At 42.8% G+C, this 19,255-nt stretch overlaps 1 protein-coding gene across 7 annotated transcripts in view; it reads right to left on the bottom strand.

Moving 5' to 3' along the window:
- The window catches only part of ZNF131 (zinc finger protein 131), a 113,895-nt gene that overhangs the window by 20,890 nt on the left and 73,750 nt on the right, over positions 1 to 19,255 (bottom strand). For 5 of the 7 annotated variants that reach the window (XM_050793444.1, XM_050793447.1, XM_050793446.1 and 2 more), the window contains exon 4: positions 15,741 to 15,885. The exons of 1 other annotated variant lie outside the window; for it this stretch is intronic. In XM_050793444.1, coding sequence (XP_050649401.1) covers positions 15,741 to 15,885 — 145 coding nt within the window. Of the gene's footprint in view, positions 1 to 14,536; positions 15,305 to 15,740; positions 15,886 to 19,255 lie in introns of those variants that run through there. One more of the 7 variants, XM_050793449.1, reaches the window with a different exon arrangement.

Genomic DNA, 19,255 nt, shown 5'->3' with positions numbered 1-19,255 from the left:
GAAAAAGTAGCAGCTGCCCAACTGTTGCCCAAAGCAAAGTCACCAGATTAATGGAGCCCTTAATTCACTGATGGCTTGGCTAAGCTGAAATTTGATGGTATTCACTGGGCTGCTGCAAGTGCTCAGCCTCTGCACCAACAATGAAAACCCAAAGCAGACATGGTCACTCTGCTCAGTGGGCAGAACTCAAGGCTGTCCTCATGACTCTGGTCAACATTCCCCCAAATTAACCTTGCTATATTTTTACTGGCACTTACGTTGTTGCCAATGGTCTAGCTGTTTAGTCTGCTACTTGGAAGACTTGGCAGATTAAAGACATCCACGCCTCTGGGGCCAAAACTGTAGAAAAAATAGCAGCTGTTGCCGGAACTATCTGGGTCACTCATTTAGATGTGCATAAGCGACTATTCTCTAATGAGACCAACTGGAATCAAGCTGCTAACCAAGCCTGCACTGCCCAGATTGCCACTAACGAAGTCTAGAGCCAACATTATTCTGGATATGGTAACACATCCACCACCATCAGAGACTGGGCACAAATTAGAGGACCCTATGTTTCTTATGCAGAAGTTTGCCACTGTTACGTCAGACTTGTGACACCTGTTACAGCTTGGCCTGCTTGTCTCATAGTGAAGGATCACATAATACAGAGCACTGTCTCTGACTGTTCCTTGCAGACTGACTATACTGGAGCTGTGACCCCAATGCAGGGCTGTCAGTGGTGCTTCACCACTGCTGACATTTCTGACACTTTTTTTTTTTTTTGAAACGGAGTCTAGCTCTGTCGCCCAGGCTGGGGCGCCATGGCGCGATCTCAGCTCACTGCAACCTCCACCTCCCTGGTTCAAGCAATTATGCCTCAGCCTCCCAAGTAGCTGAGATCACAGGTACACGCCACTATACCTGGCTAATTTTTTTGCATTTTTAGTACAGACAGGATTTCACTATGTTGGTCAGACTGGTCTCAAACTCCTGACCTCAGGCAATCTGCCCACCTCAGCCTCCCAAAATGCTGGGATTACAGGCGTGAGCCACCCCACCCCGCCATGGTGACATGCTGACACTTCTTTAGGTTAAACTGTTGCTGTTCCAGTCTCATCAGCTGGTTCTGGCCACACCACTATGGCTCTTGAAACTAATTTATGCCTTATGTTCACCTTTCTAGACCATCTGCAATCTGATAATGGTTCAGCTTTATCATATACACAAAAATGACCACAAAAGCTAATCAATAATTGGTTAATAGTCAAGGTAATGATGGACCTTTCATGCTACCATCCATAGATACTGAGTATCTTGTTGAGTATGGCAACAGCATTCTCAAACACTGACTCAAAATGATTTCTGACTCTACTTCCCTCACATCCTCTTTGTCCAAAAATCTGAGTAAAGCAGTTTGATCATTGAATTTAGTTGTCCCTAGAAAGGGATGTCTTCTTGGCTACTTCCTGGATAATGATGAAGACAGAAGGCGAGGGAAGTAATATAAACCTAATCTGAAAAAGCAGGATTCTGTGCCCTGAACATCCTTTTTTTTTTTTTTGATGGAGTTTTGCTTTTGTTGCCCAGGCTAGAATGCAATGGCACGATCTTGGCTTACTGCAACCTCCGCCTCCCAGGTTCAAGGGAGTCTCCTGCCTCAGCCTCCTAAGTAGCTGAGATTACAGGCATGTGCCACGACACCCAGCAAATCTTGTATTTTTTTTTTTAGTAAAGACGGGATTTCACCGTGTTGGTCAGGCTGGTCTCGAACTCCTAACCTTAGGTGATCCACCCGCCTCAGCTTCCCAAAGTGCTGGGATTACAGGCATGAACCACTGCGCCTGGCCCGTCGTGAACATTCTTGAACATTTTCTTTTCCCCAACAATAATCCTGGAACAGCCTGGTACCTTTTAAAGGTGACAGTCTGGTCAAAACCAGGCTTAGGAAATTCGAACTTCATTCTAGTTTGGCCATCTGGATTCTCTTAATGGAGTGACATCATTTTATAGGAATACTGACCACTTGGATTGAATTCACTGCTTGCCAAGTACACTCACTTATAACAGCCCATGTGAGCCAAAGTGGGAAACATAATGGGTCTCTAAGTTTTAAATGTCCTTGCCCTTCTTGTATATGACCATACCAGATGAAAGGTCTGGATAAGAGGAGGGGATGACTGGAAAAGAGGTGAAGGAGGAATGACAATCTTGACATCTAGGGAGAGAAACATCTTACAACTCCAGAAGATATGGGGCAGGAGGGACAATAATCTTTGTCAAGCTGGGCGTGGTGGCTCACACCTATAATACCAGCACTTTGGGAGGCTGAGGCGGGAGGATCGTTTGAGTCCAGGAGTTTAAGAACAGCCTGGAGAACATAGTAAGACCCCATCTCTACAAAAAACTATAAAAGATTAGCTGGGCATGGTGGCACATGTCTACAGTCGCAGCTCTGCTGGGAGGCTGAGGTGTGAGGATCATTTGAGCCTGAGAAGTTATAGCTGCAGTGAGCTGTGACTGCACCACTGCACTCCAGCCTGGGTGACACAGTGAGACCCTGTCTCCAAAAACAAAACAAACCTACTTTGTCTTTCAGAACTGCCCCTAGAACCTTTCAAATTAAGAAAAATGCTCAGTTGCAAGTCTCTCCAACGGCTACAAGCATTTTTAAACTGACTGCTGTGTTTGCCATTCCCTGCCAAGTTGTTTCCCTTAACTTTACCAACATGTCTTCTAAAAACAGCTGGGGATGACTCCTGTGTGTCAGAGGCAAAACACCATGCTCCACTACCATTCTCATAGCTGAGATCAGTCCATGAGGTGGACAGCTACTACTTAACTCAGCTGGCATTCAGGAGCTTGTGATAAATAGGACAGACTCGCCTGGGCGTGGTGGCTCGTATCTGTAATCCCAGCACCTTGGGATGCCAAAGCCAGCAGATCACTTGAGGTCAGGAGTTTGAGACCAGCCTGGTCAACGTGGTGAAACCCCGTCTCTACTAAAAATACAAAAGTTAGCTCAGCCTGGTGGCACGTGCCTGTAGTCCCAGCTACTGGGGAGGCTGAGGCAGGAGAATCGCTTGAACCTGGGAGGCGGAGGCAGTGAACCAAGATCGCGTCACTGCACTCTAGGTTGGGCGACAGAGCGGGACTCCATCTCAAAAATAAATAAATAAATAAATAAAAATAAATAAATAGGACTGTCCTGTCCTCACAGTCTCTCCAAAAACCAGAACTAGACTCAATCATTCTAATTGAACTGGGAAAGGAGACTACATTGGAGGCCATGTCAATCTGTGCCTCTACACTGATGCAGGTCCTACTTTGGAAGCATGTACAATTGCAAACAGTACTTTCCTTTCAGGGTTCCTATGTGCCCCTGGGACTGTGCTTGTGTGGAAGCCAGGTACTAATTTCCTTCCCTCAAAAAAATACAATGCCTTGCAAGGCGCGGTGGCTCACGCACGTAATCCCAGCACTTTGGGACTCCGAGGCAGGTGTGTCACCTGAGGTCGGGAGTTCGAGACCCATCTGACCAACATGGGGAAACCCCAACTCTGCTAAAAATACAAAAATTAGCAGGGCGTAGTGGCAGGTGCCTGTAATCCCAGCTGCTAGGGAGGCTGAGGCAGGAGTACTGTTTGAGCCCGGGAAGCAGAGGTTGCAGCAAACTGAGATGTGTCACTGCACACCAGCCTGGGCGACAGAGCGAGACTCCATCTCAAAAAAACAAAACAAAACAATGACTTACACCTAAGAGGTGGTTATAGGAGACCATCAAGTGTTTAAGGAAGACCAAGCAGCCCTTGGGTGACTGTGGAAGTCTCATTTAAGGATACTCTTGGTTAGAAATTCTCAAAGGGATGCTTCCTAGAGTAATAACTGACTTATTTATGCACATCCTGTGGGAAGTTTTCCCTAACAGTAGGAGTAATCCAATTAAAAAAGTGGTACGACATTGTGCATGACTTAAGCTGATGTGTACACTGTTACTGCTTGGGCTCTGGAAGGCATTTATGTCAGCTTCAAGCCACTGGGGGGCCAGGTTTGTCATGAATGATAAACTTGCCCTAGTAGACATCCTCCCGATGGGACAATGCGGAGTCTGTAATTGTAACTGTAAAACATCTTGCTATACTTAGATTAATGCCCAGGGCTAAGTGGAAAATTCAATACAGAAACTGAAAAAGAAAGTCACCTGTTTTTCTAGAGATTTGTTCAGTTGATTGAGTCCAGGATGAACCTTAGTGGGGTGGGTGCATGATTAAGGTCAACAGGGCAGGGTGGCCAAATCCTGCTGCTTAAAGTTCTGTTGACTTCAATAAATCCTTAAATAAATCCAGTATGAGAAAAACTGAATGGATTAGGTCCTGGTCCCTGTGTTGTTTGTTTGTTTTTGGGACAGAGTTTTGCTCTTGTTGCCCAAGCCAGAGTGCAATGGCGCAATCTCAGTTCACTGCAGCCTCAGCAATTCTCCTGCCTCAGTCTCCTGAGTAGCTGGGATTACAGGCATGCATCACCACGCCCAGATAATTTTTTTGTATTTTTAGTAGAAATGGGGTTCCAGCACGTTAGCCAGGCTGGTCTCGAACTCCTGACCTCAGATAATCCACCCGTCTCAGCCTCCCAAAGTGCTAGGATTACAGGTGTGAGCCACCGTACCCAGCCAGGTCCTGGTCCATATGATCAGATTACTCAGAGTGGCTAAAGAAAGTGATGTACTTATGGGGAAAATCCAGTACCAGCCAGGATAATACAGAAACAAGGATATGGAACAAGACAACTCTCCATGGATCCTCATGTTTCTGCATGTCTTATAAACTAAGACACTGAGAGCCTTTTATTTTGGACTATCTTTTCAAAGTTGTCTGTATAGCAAAGGACTTTGGAAAACAGAGCCCATCCTCTTCCAGAGTGGAGAGTAGGTTTATTTATTGTCCAGTATAATAATGTTTCTTCTACAGGAAAGGTTAGGCAGGTTTGCTTGCAGCTCATTATAAAAGATTTGGGTTTCCTAAAGCTCAGAATTCCTCAATTGTGATGCAAACAACTGTGAGCACAGTACACGCCTAGGCCACTGTGTCACCCCTGTGGGACGAGGGGGACAGGGAACAAGAAAAACTGATACAAACATGGAACTCATGCTGCTTTCTTTGCTCTAAGTAATCAAGTCCTTTTCTCTCTGACTCAAGAGTCTCATGTCTCTTGCCGGCAACCATGATAAACTGTTGGTTAAAAAGTTACTACCTTGCAAATAGGATAAATCTCAGACCCCCGCAATGTTGCCCCCACCCAGTTCTTGACAATAACCCCATTTTAAAAAATAGGCAAAAGATCTGATCAGGCACCTTGCCAAGGAATACAAACAGATGGCAAAAAAGCACATTAAAAAATATCCAACACCATTAGTCATTAGAGATATGCAAATTTAAACCACCATATACCCACCAGCCCGGCTAAAATAAAAAAGCCCAACCATATCAAGTATTAACAAGGCTGTGAAAAACTGGAGCATTCATAGGCTACAGAATGGAATGTAGAATGGCACAACCATTTTTGAAAGAGTCTGGCAGTATCTTAAAATATTAAGAATATATTTACCATACAAGCCAGCTATTCTACTAAGAGGTATCTACCAAGAAAAATGAAAGCATATATCCAAAAACTTGTTACACAAACATTCATAGCCACTTTATTTGTAATAGCCAAACATTGGAAACAACCTAAATGTCTGTCAATAGGTGAGTCAACAAATTGTGATATAGCCATACAGTGGAATACTTAGCAGGAAAAAGGAATGAACTACTTATACACACACTAATATACATGAATTTATTTATTTTTTGATCCACCCGCCTCGGCTGCCCAAAGTGCTGAGATTATAGGCGTGAGTCACCGTGCCCAGTCTTTTTTTTCTCCCTCTGTCTCCCAGGCTGGAGTGCAATGGCACGATCTCGGCTCACTGCAGCCTCTGCCTCCCAGGTTCAAGCAATTCTCGCTCAGCCTCCCAAGTAGCTGGGATTACAGGCATCCGCCATTATGCCCAGCTAATTTTTGTAGAGATGGGGTTGCGCTATGTTGGCCAGGCTGGTCTTGAACTCCTGACCTCAAGCGATCTGCCCGCCTCGGCCTGCCAAAGTGCTGGGATTACAGGCGTGAGCCACCACACCCAGCATGAATTTCAAAATAATTATGATAAGTGAAAGAAATCAGACAAGCACTACCATACTATTAACGTGTACGTAAAATTGTAGGGAGGAAGATAGGAATAGGAAGAGAGGAATAGATTACAAAATTACACAAGGCAACTAGAGAGTGATGGGCAGTTTATTACATATTATACCTTATTAAAGTTTTAAAAATATTAATACTACAATAACACACCACTATATATCCAATTAGAATGACTAAAGCAGGAATCAGTAAACTCTGGCCTAACAGTAGTAGCATGTTTTATGTCAACAAAGTTTTATTAAAACATAGCTACATCCATTCATTTGCATACTGTCTATAGCTGTCTTGCTACAACAGCAGATCTGAATAACTGCAACAGAGACTATATGGCATTTAAGTCTAAATATTTATGTCCCTTTAATAAAATGTTTGCCATCTCCTGACCTAAAGTTTAAAAAAATCTTGACAATATCAAGTGCTGGTGAAGATAGGGCATAAGTAGTTGTGTTGCACACAAATATGTAAATGGATAAAACCACTTTTTTATTTTGAGACAGGGTCTCGTTCTGTTGCACAGGCTGGAGTACGGCGGCATGATCACTGCTCACTTGCAGCCTCAACCTCCTGGGCTCAAGCAATCCTCCTACCTCAGCTCCCCAAGTAGCTGAGACTACAGGCATGTGCCACCACACCTAGCTAGTTAAAAAAAAAAATTTTTTTTTTTTTTTGTAGAGACAAGGGTCTCACCATGTTGCCCAGGCTAGTCTTGAACTCCTGGGATCAAGGTATGCTCCTGCCTTAGCCTCCCAAAGTACTAGGATTACAGGCATGAGCCACCATGCCCAGCACAAAAAACCACCTTTTTTTTTTTTTTTTTTTTTTGGAGAAAAAAAAAAAGTGCTCTTGTCGCTCAGGCTGGAGTGCAATGGCACGATCTTGGCTCACTGCAACCTCCGCCTCCCAAGTTCAAGCAATTCTCCTGCCTCAGCCTCCCAAGTAGCTGGGATTACAGGTGCCCACCACCACACCCAGCTATTTTTTTGTATTTTTAGTAGAAATGGGGTTTCACCATGTTGGTCAGGCTGGTCTCAAACTGCTGACCTCAGGCGATCCACCCACCTCAGCATCCCAGAGTGCTGGGATTAAAGGCATAAACCACCACGCCCAGTCATTAAACCACTTTTTAAAAAACTGACAAACTGTCTTCCAAAGTTAAACATACACATACCAAACAACTAAGCTCTATTCCACTTCTAGATATTTACTAAGAGAAATGAAAGCATATATCCACTCAAAGAGTTGTATACAGCAGCATTATTCTAATAGACAAAAACTAAAAAAAACTACCCAAAAGTCATCAGATAAACAAATTGTAGTATACTCACCCTGTGGAATACTACTCAGCAATGAAAAGGAACAAAATAACACCTACAACCACCTGGACAAATCTCTAAAACACACTGCTAAGGTAAATAAAGTCAAATATGAACTTTGTACGGTACACTATAGAAAAACTAGTGATAAAAATCAGATCAATGATTGCCTGGGGCTAGAGATCAGGATCAACTGCAAAGAATCATGAGACAAGCTTCTAGAATGATAAAAGTGTTCCCCAATCTTGATTGTGGTGGTATCTTTATCACTGTACATATATATATATATATTTTCAGATGGAGTCTCTTTCTGTCATCCAGGCTGGAATGCAATGGCGTGATCTTGGCTCACTGCAACCTCTACCACCTGAGTTCAAGCAATTCTCCTGTCTCAGCCTCCTGAGTAGATGGGACTGCAGGCGCACACCACCACACCTAGCTATTTTGCATTTTTAGTAGAGACAGGGCTTCACCATATTGGTCAGGCTGGTCTCGAACTCCTGACCTCAGGTGATCTGCCTGCCTCGGCCTCCCAAAGTGCTAGGATTATAGGCATGAACCACTGCGCCCAACTCATACACAGTTTTGTTTTTTGTTGTTGTTGTTGAGACACAGTCTCGCTCTATCGCCCAGGCTGGAGTGCACTGGCACAGTATCGGCTCACTACAAGCTCCGCCTCCCAGGTTCATGCCATTCTCCTGCCTCAGCCTCCTGAGCAGCTGGGACTATAGGCGCCTGCCACCACGCCCAGCTAATTTTGTTTTGTATTTGTAGTAGAGACAGGGTTTCACCACGTTAGCCAGGATGGTCTCGATCTCCTGACCTCATGATCCGCCGCCTCGGCCTCCCAAAGTGCTGGAATTACAGGCGTGAGCCACCGTGCCCCGCCATACAGTTTTAAGTAAACAATAATGTAATTTCAGCAAAGCAAAATGAGGTCCTAATTTTTTTTTCGGTGTCGTTCAAAAGGTTTACCCTACATTTCAAAAATAATTCTATAATACATATGTGACAAGCGTACCTTACGCACCTTCTGTATTTGCAAAATAGTCATACAATTGCCTTAAGTAGTCCAGCTAAATTAATTTTTATTCCTGAATTGTTTAGCCTGTTAAATCATGTCTTCCTAAGGTCCCATAAAGCCCTTGGTTATTGCTTTTGTAGTCATTCCTTTGATGACATTTATTTGCTCCATTAATATGAAATTAATTAATGGAGAAACACTCCAATACCAATTCTACCATAACTTTCCACTTAAGGATCAACTCATGGTATAATCAATTGGAAGATATTTTAAATGACAAACTCAACTTGTCTGGTATCAGTAACACAAATAACTACAAGAATTTATTAACAGTTGAAACTAACTGTTAACTCTTGCCTGGCCACTCACTTTTGAAGGGAATTCCTATTTGAAATATATTAAAATAAGGAAAAAAATTGGGCATCTTATGTTGAAAAAGTACGGTTTCTTTTTGTTCAAGTACAAGTGTTGAGGTAAACTGTAAACTACTTCTTTTTTGGTTTGTTTGTTTTGAGATGGAGTCTCACTCTATCACCCAGGCTGGAGTGCAGTGGTGCGATCTTGGCTTACTGCAACCTCTGCCTCCCGGGTTCAAGCGATTCTCCTGCCTCAGCTTCCCAAAAACTGGGATTACAGGTGCATGCCACCATGTCTGGCTATTTTTTGTATTTTTAGTAAAGACAAGGTTTCACCATTTTGGTCAGGCTGGTCTCAAACTTCTGACCTCAAGTGATCCACCTGCCTCAGCCTCCCAGAGTGCTGGAATTACAGGTGTGAGCCACTGCACCTGGCTATAAACTACTTCTTAACCAGTTTTCTTATGCTTGTCTTAACTATAGGTATGACCTACTGAACTCAGATCCCTATCCCAAACAGGAATAATTAAAGAACAAGAAAAGTGCTGCTACCAGGCTTTTGTTTTGCAGAGTGCGGTAAGCCAGCTTGTATTCAGAACTGAACAGCAAGGAAAGAGATTTTAAAGGCTTATGAGGGAAGAAAAGGACATAAATCTGGCAACTGAGTATTCCAAGAGGCGTAATTTCGAGGTAGTTTTTCAAACCCATCCAAACGCCTCCTAAAGATGAAAAAAACACATAATCCCTGCCTCAGAGAGGTTGGAGACTCTTAGAAAAATGTGGGAACACTAATATGATTACTGTTTTAATGAAAAATGTAAAACAACAAATACTGAATAATAGAAGTACCTAAGTCAACCTGCTTGGCTCAGTGAGGAAAAGTTTCAGAGAACAGGTTGCTGACTCTCACCTGAGACCAGAAAGATGAGTAAAATTTTGCCAATGAACAACCAGACAGATGGCATTCCAAGAAATGAAAAGAACATATGCATAATCATGTTATTATGTGGCAGGTATGGTTTTAAGAGCTTTACACATGCCACTTCCTTAAAAGATAAATCTAAGACAGGATAAAATATTTGGAGATTTGATCTGACTCACAGCTCACTTTTCAAATAGCTCTAACCACAAGACATTTGTCAAAAAACAATCAATGGTAACTGTTTATTATTGCAGCTACTGTGGTGGCATTACAAGTTTGGGCTATCAAGAAGCTGAACAAAAACTGAAAGGAAAAACTGGAGAATGAGATGTTCATAGGGGGCTTTAAAAAGCTCTGACAGGCTGGACTCTGATGGCTCTGATGGCTCATGCCTGTCATCCCAGTACTTTGGGAGGTCGAGGCCGGTGGATCACCTGAGGTCAGAAGTTCAAGACCAGCTTGGGCAACATGGTGAAACCCCGACTCTACTAAAAACACACAAAATAATTAGCTGGACATGGTGGCAAGTGCCTGTAATCCCAGCTACTCAGGAGGCTGAGGCAGGAGAATCACTTGAACCTGGTAGGTGGAGGTTGCGGTAAGCCGAGATCATACCAACACAAAACTCCATCTCCAAAAAAAAAAAAAACCTCTGACATATTCCAGAGAACCTAGAAGGCCATGCACATGCACAGAGCTGTATACATGTCCAGGAAAGACCTTCGCAACTCTCTACGTGACCTTGAGGTTCTGTTAACACACGAAGTAAAGGCTAAAGTAGTTGTAAACTGCTCGATGGGACACTGATGGTGTGCCCTATAAAGAGTTCCCCAACAAAAATGTGGAGATTTACTGGTTTAAGACATTTAAGAAAATTTCTGTCCAATGATCACTTTGTTCAGTAAACTACCTATGCAGAGACTTCAATGGCCATACACACAAAATACAGACTGTATAGAATTACAGGAAAGGAATTACACAAGTCCAGGAAAGTTGCTAAACCAGTAACAACAATAAAACAATGTCTGGCTCATCTAAACTAGTTCCAGTGGGATAGGAAATTAAGAAACTTCAAATACAGTATGTAGTCAAAGATGATAAACTTGCAACAGTGGAGAAGCAGATCACTGCTTTTGAGGACTATGATGTAGTCCATGGATGTGGCTGCTTTCAACAAGATCTAAAATCCATCCTGGATCGCTGCACTTAAATAAAAGCTTGAGGTTGGGCGCGGTGGATCATGCTTGTAATCTCAGCACTTTGGGAGATAGAGGCGGGTGGATCATGAGGTCAAGAGATTGAGACCATCCCGGCCAACATGGTGAAACCCCCGTCTCTACTAAAAATACAAACATTAGCTGGGCGTGGCGGCATGTGCCTGTAGTCCCAGCTACTCAAGAGGCTGAGGCAGCAGAATTGCTTGAACTCGGGAGGCAGACGCTGCAGTGAGCCAAGATCGCGCCATTGCACTCCAGCCTGGTAACAGAGTGAGACTCCGTCTCCAGAGGAAAAAAAAAAGCTTGAAAGATTAAAAAAAGAAACCATGTCTGGCCAAGTATGGTGGCTCATGCCTATAATCCCAGCACTCTGGGAGGCTGAGGTGGACACATCTCTTGAGCCCAGGAGTTCAAGACTAGCCTGGGCAATATGATGAAACCCTGTCTCTAAAAAAAATACAAAAATTAGCCGGGCATGGTGGCAAGCGTCTGTGGTCCCAGCTACTTGGGAGGCTAAGGTGGGAGGATCTCTTGAGCCCGGGAGGTTGAAGCTGCAGTGAGCTGAGATTGTGCCACTGCACTCCAGCCTGGGTGACAGAGCAAGACCCTGCCTCAAAAAACAAACCAAACCCAAACAAATCATGTCTGAGAGAGAGAATGGGGGTGGGGAGGTAGGGGGTGGGATCTAAATACAACTTATTTTAAAATATCCAATTTTTGGCCAGGCGCCATGGCTCATGCCTATAATCCCAGCACCTTGGGAGATCGAGGCAGGTGTATCACGAGGTCAGGAGGTCAAGACTAGCCTGGCCAAGATGGTGAAACATCGTCTCTACTAAAGATACAAAAAAATTAGCTGGGTTTGGTGGCAGGCGCCTGTAATCACAGCTACTCGAGAGGCTGAGGCAGAGAACTGCTTGAACCCAGGAGGTGGAGGTTGCAGGGAGCCGAGATCACGCCACCGTACTCCAGCCTGGGTGACAGAGCGAGACACCAACTAAAAAAAAAAAAAAAAAAAAATAGATTTTTGTTTTTTTTCTTTTCATTTTGAAAACGTTTTTTTGAGATGAAGTCTCGCTCTGTCACCCAGGCTAGAGTACAGTGGCGAGATCTCGGCTCACTGCAACCACCTCCTCCCCGGTTCAAGCAATTCTCTGCCTCAGCCTCCCAAGCAGCTGGGATTACCAGGAGCCCGCCACCATGCCTGGCTAATTTTTTTGTATTTTTAGTAGAGATGGGGTTTCACTATCTTCGCCAGGCTGGTCTTCAACTCCTGACCTCACGATACACCTGCCTTGGCCTTCCAAAGTACTGGGATCAGGCCGGGCGCGGTGGCTCAAGCCTGTAATCCCAGCACTTTGGGAGGCCGAGGCGGGCGGATCACAAGGTCAGGAGATCGAGACCACAGTGAAACCCCGTCTCTACTAAAAATACAAAAAAATTAGCCGGGCGCGGTGGCGGGCGCCTGTAGTCCCAGCTACTCAGGAGGCTGAGGCAGGAGAATGGCGGGAACCCGGGAGGCGGAGCTTGCAGTGAGCCGAGATCGCGGCACTGCACTCCAGCCTGGGCAACAGCGTGAGACTCCGTCTCAAAAAAAAAAAAAAAAAAAAAAAAAAAAAAGTACTGGGATTACAGGTGTGAGCCACTGTGCCCAGGCCAAAAATCTAATTTTTAACAAAAAAAAGATATACGATATCTTTTTTTAAAGATATACGAATAAACAGTAAAATACAGCTCATGAACAGGGAAAAAAGTCAACAGAAACCATGCCTGTAGAAGTTTAAAAATTGCATTATTATAAACAGCCAACATATAATACTACTGCCTTCTTCTTTTCAAAGGGAACTCTTCAGAACATATTACATGCCTATCTGGCTCAAGAAACAAATCAACGTTACTGTGTTTATACTGAAAAGCACTGATGATTTTAGGTACTATTGGGATCCCAGTTTTTTGCTTTTTTTGAGACAGGGTCCTACTCTCACCCAGGCTGGAGTGCAGTGGTGCAATCTCGGCTCACTGCAACCTCTGAGTCTCCCATGCTCAAGCGATCCTACCACCTCAGCCTCCTGAGTAGCTGGGACTATAGTTGCACGGAACAATGCCAGCTAATTTTTGTATTTTTCACAGAGTTCGCATTTCGCCATGGTGCCCAGGGCCTGGTCTCAAACTCCTGAGGCCCAAGCAATCCACCCATCTTGGCCTCCCAAAGTGCTGGGATTTACAGGCATGAGCCACAACCTTCTCCAAAGTGACATACCACTCACTATCATGAGCAGCAAAAGGGCCACAGAGAATATTCTTTCAGAAGGCTCTCTTTCAAGATTTAACCACAAATCTGACATCGCCCCATCCATATGTATTTCCTTTAATCTTTTTGAGAAGAGATGGCCTGATCAGGTATATATCCTCAGAACGCATCTCTAGTTTGACATCCATGCTCAGGTCTCTGCAAGAGAGTACTGACCTAGTTTTAATTAGCATGTATCCATCTATCTATTCACAAATGTTTCCTGTACACCTGCTATATGCCAGGTGCTAAGCATCAAAGAATATATATACATACCAAGCTCTTATCAGAAAAGTTTACTCTTGAACTGTCAAACTAAGAGATGATATTTATGGACGAGTACAGTTCAGTATTCTTAGAGTTATCTAAATTTTTATCTCTTAAAAAAACTTTTCTTCAGCCAGGCACGGTGGCTCACACCTGTAATCCCAGCACTTTGGGAGGCTGAGGCGGGCAGATCACTTAAGGTTGGGAGTTTGAGACCAGCCTGGGCAACATGGCGAAACCTCTACTAAAAATACAAAACTTTGCTGGGCATGGTGGTGGGCACCTGTAATCCCAGCTACTCAGGAGGCTGAGGCAGGGAGAATTGCTTGAACCCGGGAGGTGGAGGTTGTAGTGAGCTGAGATTGCGCCACTGCACTTGAGTCTGAGAGACAGAGCAAGACTTCGTCTCAAAAAAATAAGATAAAATAACATTCCAGTAGAGTCCTCAGAGAAATAAATTTGATCTTTTAACTAAACCACAACAGTGAGTTAAGATTAAATCATTGTGCCGCTATGTGAAACTAATTTTACCAAACTGTTTTGGCATCATGCCAATGATCTGTATTGAGAAACATAAAAAACAGTACCAGGAGGTAATAGTTCATACTTAAGAGTACTCATTTAGTCAGATGCCATGCTAAATGCTTTGCATGCATTAATTCATTCCACCCTCACAAATAATCAAATTCCATGTAGCAAGTACCGTTTATTACTCTCATTTGACAGAGGAGGACACAGCTGACAGGATTAAGTAACTTAATTAAGGCCACAGTGGTAGAAACAGGATATTAACCGAGGGAAACTGACTCCAGAGCTCCTGTTCTTAGTAACTATGTTACACTGCCATTATCCATTAAGTAAGGATGTTAAGGTCTCTATTCATTATAGCCTTTCAAGTTTTCTCTTTTTTAAAAAAAAAACAAGGTCTCACTCTGTTGCCCAAGCTGGTATGCAGTCAGTGGCGTCATCACGGCTCGCTGCAGCCACACCTTGCCAGGCTCAGGTGATCTTCCCATCTCAGCTCCTCAGTAGTTGGGACCACAGGCGTGCACTACCACACCCAGCTAATTTCTGTATTTTTTGTAGAGACAGGGTTTCACCATGTTGCCCAGGCTGGTTGTGAACTTCTGGGCACAAGCTATCCATCCACCTCAGCCTTCCAAAGTGCTGAGATTACAGGCATAAGCCACTGGGCCTGGCCTAATGTTTTCTTAATACTTCTCAGGAGAAATTTTAATACTAGGAACGGCTCCTCAGCAATTGATTTGTTCTCGGCTTCTAAGAAGGAATAACTTAACTGACTACTCTTTTTATTTGAACTAGGTGCACTTAGGAGCTAGATTTACCACATCTACTATATAGACTTACAGTATACATTTTTGGCTATCATACTTCTACTTCTAACTTGTAATGATTATCTCTTTATTCCACCAATTTATTTCCACCTAGTTCCCTATTTTTAAACAGTATTACGTTAATCTTTGTAAGCCAAACCCTTTTTGTAGGATAAGGCTTGGTACAAACAGTAACTTGAATCCAACAAAACAGTTTACAGGGATCCAGATCCTTAAAAAGCTGTCTAGACTTATTAGATATCAAAGATGCTACTTTAATATTAGCAGTTTTAACACATGAACAGAAAATCAAAGTCAAGTGAAAGATCAGTATCCAGAAAAATTTTTTATAGATCCTTAAATATTCTTTTTTTTTTTTTTTTTTTTTTTTTGAGACGGAGTCTCGCTCTGTCTCCCGGGCTGGAGTTGCAGTGGCCGCATCTCAGCTCACTGCAAGCTCCGCCTCCCGGGTTCACGCCATTCTCCTGCCTCAGCCTCCCGAGTAGCTGGGACTACAGGCGCCGCCACCTCGCCCGGCTAGTTTTTTGTATTTTTTTAGTAGAGACGGGGTTTCACCATGTTCACCAGGTTGGTCTCGATCTCCTGACCTCATGATCCACCCGTCTCGGCCTCCCAAAGTGCTGGGATTACAGGCTTGAGCCACCGCGCCCGGCCAGATCCTTAAATATTCTTAATTCTTCTGAAGAACTCTGTTCATGGCATGACACATACTATAAGTTCTTCACTAACAGAATGAACATGACTGAATGACTATCTGAACCCCATTAAAGAAATAAGTACCTGACTTCAAGGGCTTTGATAGCTTCTAGCATTTGTAGAAACTCTGCTGCTTTCCATACATCATTGGCTTCTTCTTCTCCTTGTATCATTAATTTTGCTGTATATGTGAACTCAATTAAATGGCGAAAGGCCATTTTACTAACACCTGCAAAGAAGATGTACATTAGAGCATGTAATCATATTGACCTCAAATCTTACAATGTTTAGTAAAGAAAGAAAAGCCCAGGGCTTGGAGCTTGATTAGTATTTATTTTTGAAAACTATTTTCTGGCAGAATTCTCATTAGCAATATAATAATATTGCAGCTAAATTCCAACACTACCTAGCTGGAAAATCTCAAACTAAGATTTTTCCGGAAGATTTCTTGAGGCTCTTGGAGAACAGTTAAGATTCTATCACTCAAATATATGAATTGGCTATTACATGTCAGACATGCTATATTTCTTGCCAGGGAGATTACAGCTGTGCCAACTCAGCTCCAAAATCTTCAATAGCTTTTCACAACTTAGCAAACAAAATTTAGTACCTCTCTGACTTTATTTCAAGGCCCTTCACATTATTTTCCTATTTACCTTTCCAAATTTTAAACTATATCACACACACACACTATATACTGTTTCTCAAACAAACCCTGCACTTTCTAATAGCTGACTTGCCTTTATTTTATTCATTTATTTTGAGACGGAGTTTCAATCTTGTTGCCCAGGCTGGAATGCAATAGTGTGATCTTGGCTCACCACAATCTCTGCCTCCCAGAGTCAAGAGATTGTCCTGCCTCAACCTCCCGAGTTCCTGGGATCACAGGCATGTACCACCACGCTCAGCTAATTTTGAATTTTTAGTAGAGACAGGGTTTCTCCATGTTTTTCAGGCTGGTCTCAAACTCCTGACCTCAGGTGATCTGCCCGCTCAGCCTCCCAAAGTGCTGGGATTACAGGCGTGAGCCACGGCGCCTGACCTGACTTGCCTTTATTAACACCTTCCTAGTTGGATGCTTAATCATTTTATCTCTGATTATACTCATCCTACCACTCACCCCTTAAAGGTCCAACTCTAATGTCACATGTTCAATGAAACCTTTTAACATTTATTGTAATAAGAACATGAGATCTTAACACATTTTTAAGTGTACATTATTGACTACAGGTACAATGTTGTATAGATCTCTAGTTTATTCATCTTGCTCAATTGAAACTTTATGCCCATTGATGAGTAACTGCCCATTTCCTCCTCCCTCCCAGCTCCTAGCAACCCCTATTCCACTCTTTCAATCTATTTTAGATAGCTCATATGAGTAGAAGTGACTATTTTAGATTCCTCTAAAATGATAAATGCAAATACGCAGTGTATGTCTTTCTGTGCCTGGCTTATTTCACTTAGCATAATGTCCTCAAGGTTCATCCATGTGGCTGCATATGCAGAATATTCTTATTCTTAAAAGCTGAATAGTATTCCATGGGATACATATACTACGCTTTTTTTTTTTTTTTTTTTTTTGAGACGGAGTCTCGCTCTGTCACCCAGGCTGGAGTGCAGTGGCCAGATCTCAGCTCACTGCAAGCTCCGCCTCCCGGGTTTACGCCATTCTCCTGCCTCAGCCTCCCGAGTAGCTGGGACTACAGGCGCCTGCCACCTCGCCCGGCTAAGTTTTTGTATTTTTTTAGTAGAGACGGGGTTTCACTGTGTTAGCCAGGATGGTCTCGATCTCCTGACCTCGTGATCCGCCTGTCTCGGCCTCCCAAAGTGCTGGGATTACAGGCTTGAGCCACCGCGCCCGGCCTACTACGTTTTCTTTACCCATTAATCTATTGACGAGTATTTAAGTTATTTCCTCTCGTGGCTACTATAAATAGTGCTGCAATGAACATAGGAGTGCTAAAACTTCAAGATCCTGATTTCAGTCCTTTTGGATAAATGTTCAGTAAGTGGGATTGCTGAATTGTATGGTATTTTAATTTTTTGTGGAATATTCATACTGTTTTCCATAATGGCTGCACCTATTCCTACCAACATTGTGCAAGGATTCCAATTTATTTATATCCTCACCAACACTAGTTGTCTTTTGTCTTTTTTTTGAGAGCCATCCTGAAAAGTGTGAAGTGATACTTCATAGTGGTTTTGATTTGCATTTCCCTGATGACTAGTGACACTGAACATTTTTTTCATGTATCTGTTGGCCATCTGTATGTTTTCTTTGGAGAAAGGTCTATTCAAGTTCTTAGCACATTTAAAAAAAAAAATTTTAATTTTTTTTTGCATCACTTGGACTGTAAAGTTACATTTTTTAATTGAGTAGATTTTTTTTTTACGATCAGTTGTGGGAGTTTCTTATATATTTTTGGGATTCACTCCTTATCATTTATTTGGTTTTGCAAATATTTTCTCCCATTCCTTAGATTTCCTTTTCACCCTCAGTTGTTTCCTTTGCTGTACAGAAGCTTTTAAGTTTGATGTAGTCCCACCTGTCTTATTTTCTGTTGTTGGCTGTGCTTTAGATGTCACATCCACGAAATCACTAAAAACGATGTCATGAAGCTTCCCTTCATGTTTTCCTCCAGGAGATTTACATTTTTTGGTCTTATGTCTAAGTCTCTAACTCATTTTGAGTTTTTTTCTTTTTATGGTAGAAGACAGGGGTTCAATTTCATCTTTTTGCATATGAATACCTAGTTCTTTCAACATCATTTGTTGCAGAAAATATTCCTTCCTTATTGTGCATTCCTGGCATCCTTGAAGATCAGTTGACCATATTATCTGCATGGATTTATTTGTGGGCTCTCTATTCTGCTCCATTGGTCTGTATGTCTCTTTAAGCTAGTCCCTTTGATTATTGTAGCTCTGTAAAATATTTTGATATCAAGAAGCATGATGCCAGCTGGGCACAGTGGCTCATGCCTGTAATCCCAGCACCTTGGGAGGCCAAGGCTGGTGGATCACCTGAGGTCAGGAGTTCGAGATCAGCCTGGTCGATATGGTGAAACTCCATCTCTACTAAAACAAAAGAAAAAAGAAAAAAGAAAAAAAATTAGCTGGGGGTGGTGGCACCCACCTGTAATGCCAGCTACTTGGGGGGCTAAGGCAGGAGAATCACACAAACCAGGGAGGCGGAGGCTGCAGTGGGCCAAGATTACACCATTGCACTTCAGTCTGGGCAACAGAGTAAAACTTCCTCAAAAAAAAAATAAAAAAAGTATGATGCCTCTAGCTTTGTTCTTTCACAAGACTGATTTGGCTAGTCCATGATTTTCTGTGATTCCATATGAATTTTAGAACTGCTTTTCCTGCTTCCACAAAAAGAAAAAAAAAAAATCCCATCAGGATTTTGAGAGGGACTATAGCGAACCTGTAGCACACTTTCTGTAATACAGGCTGGATATGCCTCATATGAAAAGTTTGGGATCTCAACTGTTTTGGATTTTGAAATATTTGCACTATACTTGACACAGGTTGAGCATCCCAAATCTGAAAATCCTGAATCCAAAACGCTCAACAAGCATTTGAGTCATGTTGATGCT

Source organism: Macaca thibetana, chromosome 6, assembly GCF_024542745.1.
Source record: "Macaca thibetana thibetana isolate TM-01 chromosome 6, ASM2454274v1, whole genome shotgun sequence".
NCBI classification, from domain to species: Eukaryota; Metazoa; Chordata; class Mammalia; order Primates; family Cercopithecidae; genus Macaca; species Macaca thibetana.
The sequence above is the reverse complement of the archived record's forward strand: the minus strand, read 5'-3'. Positions and strand labels throughout refer to the sequence as shown.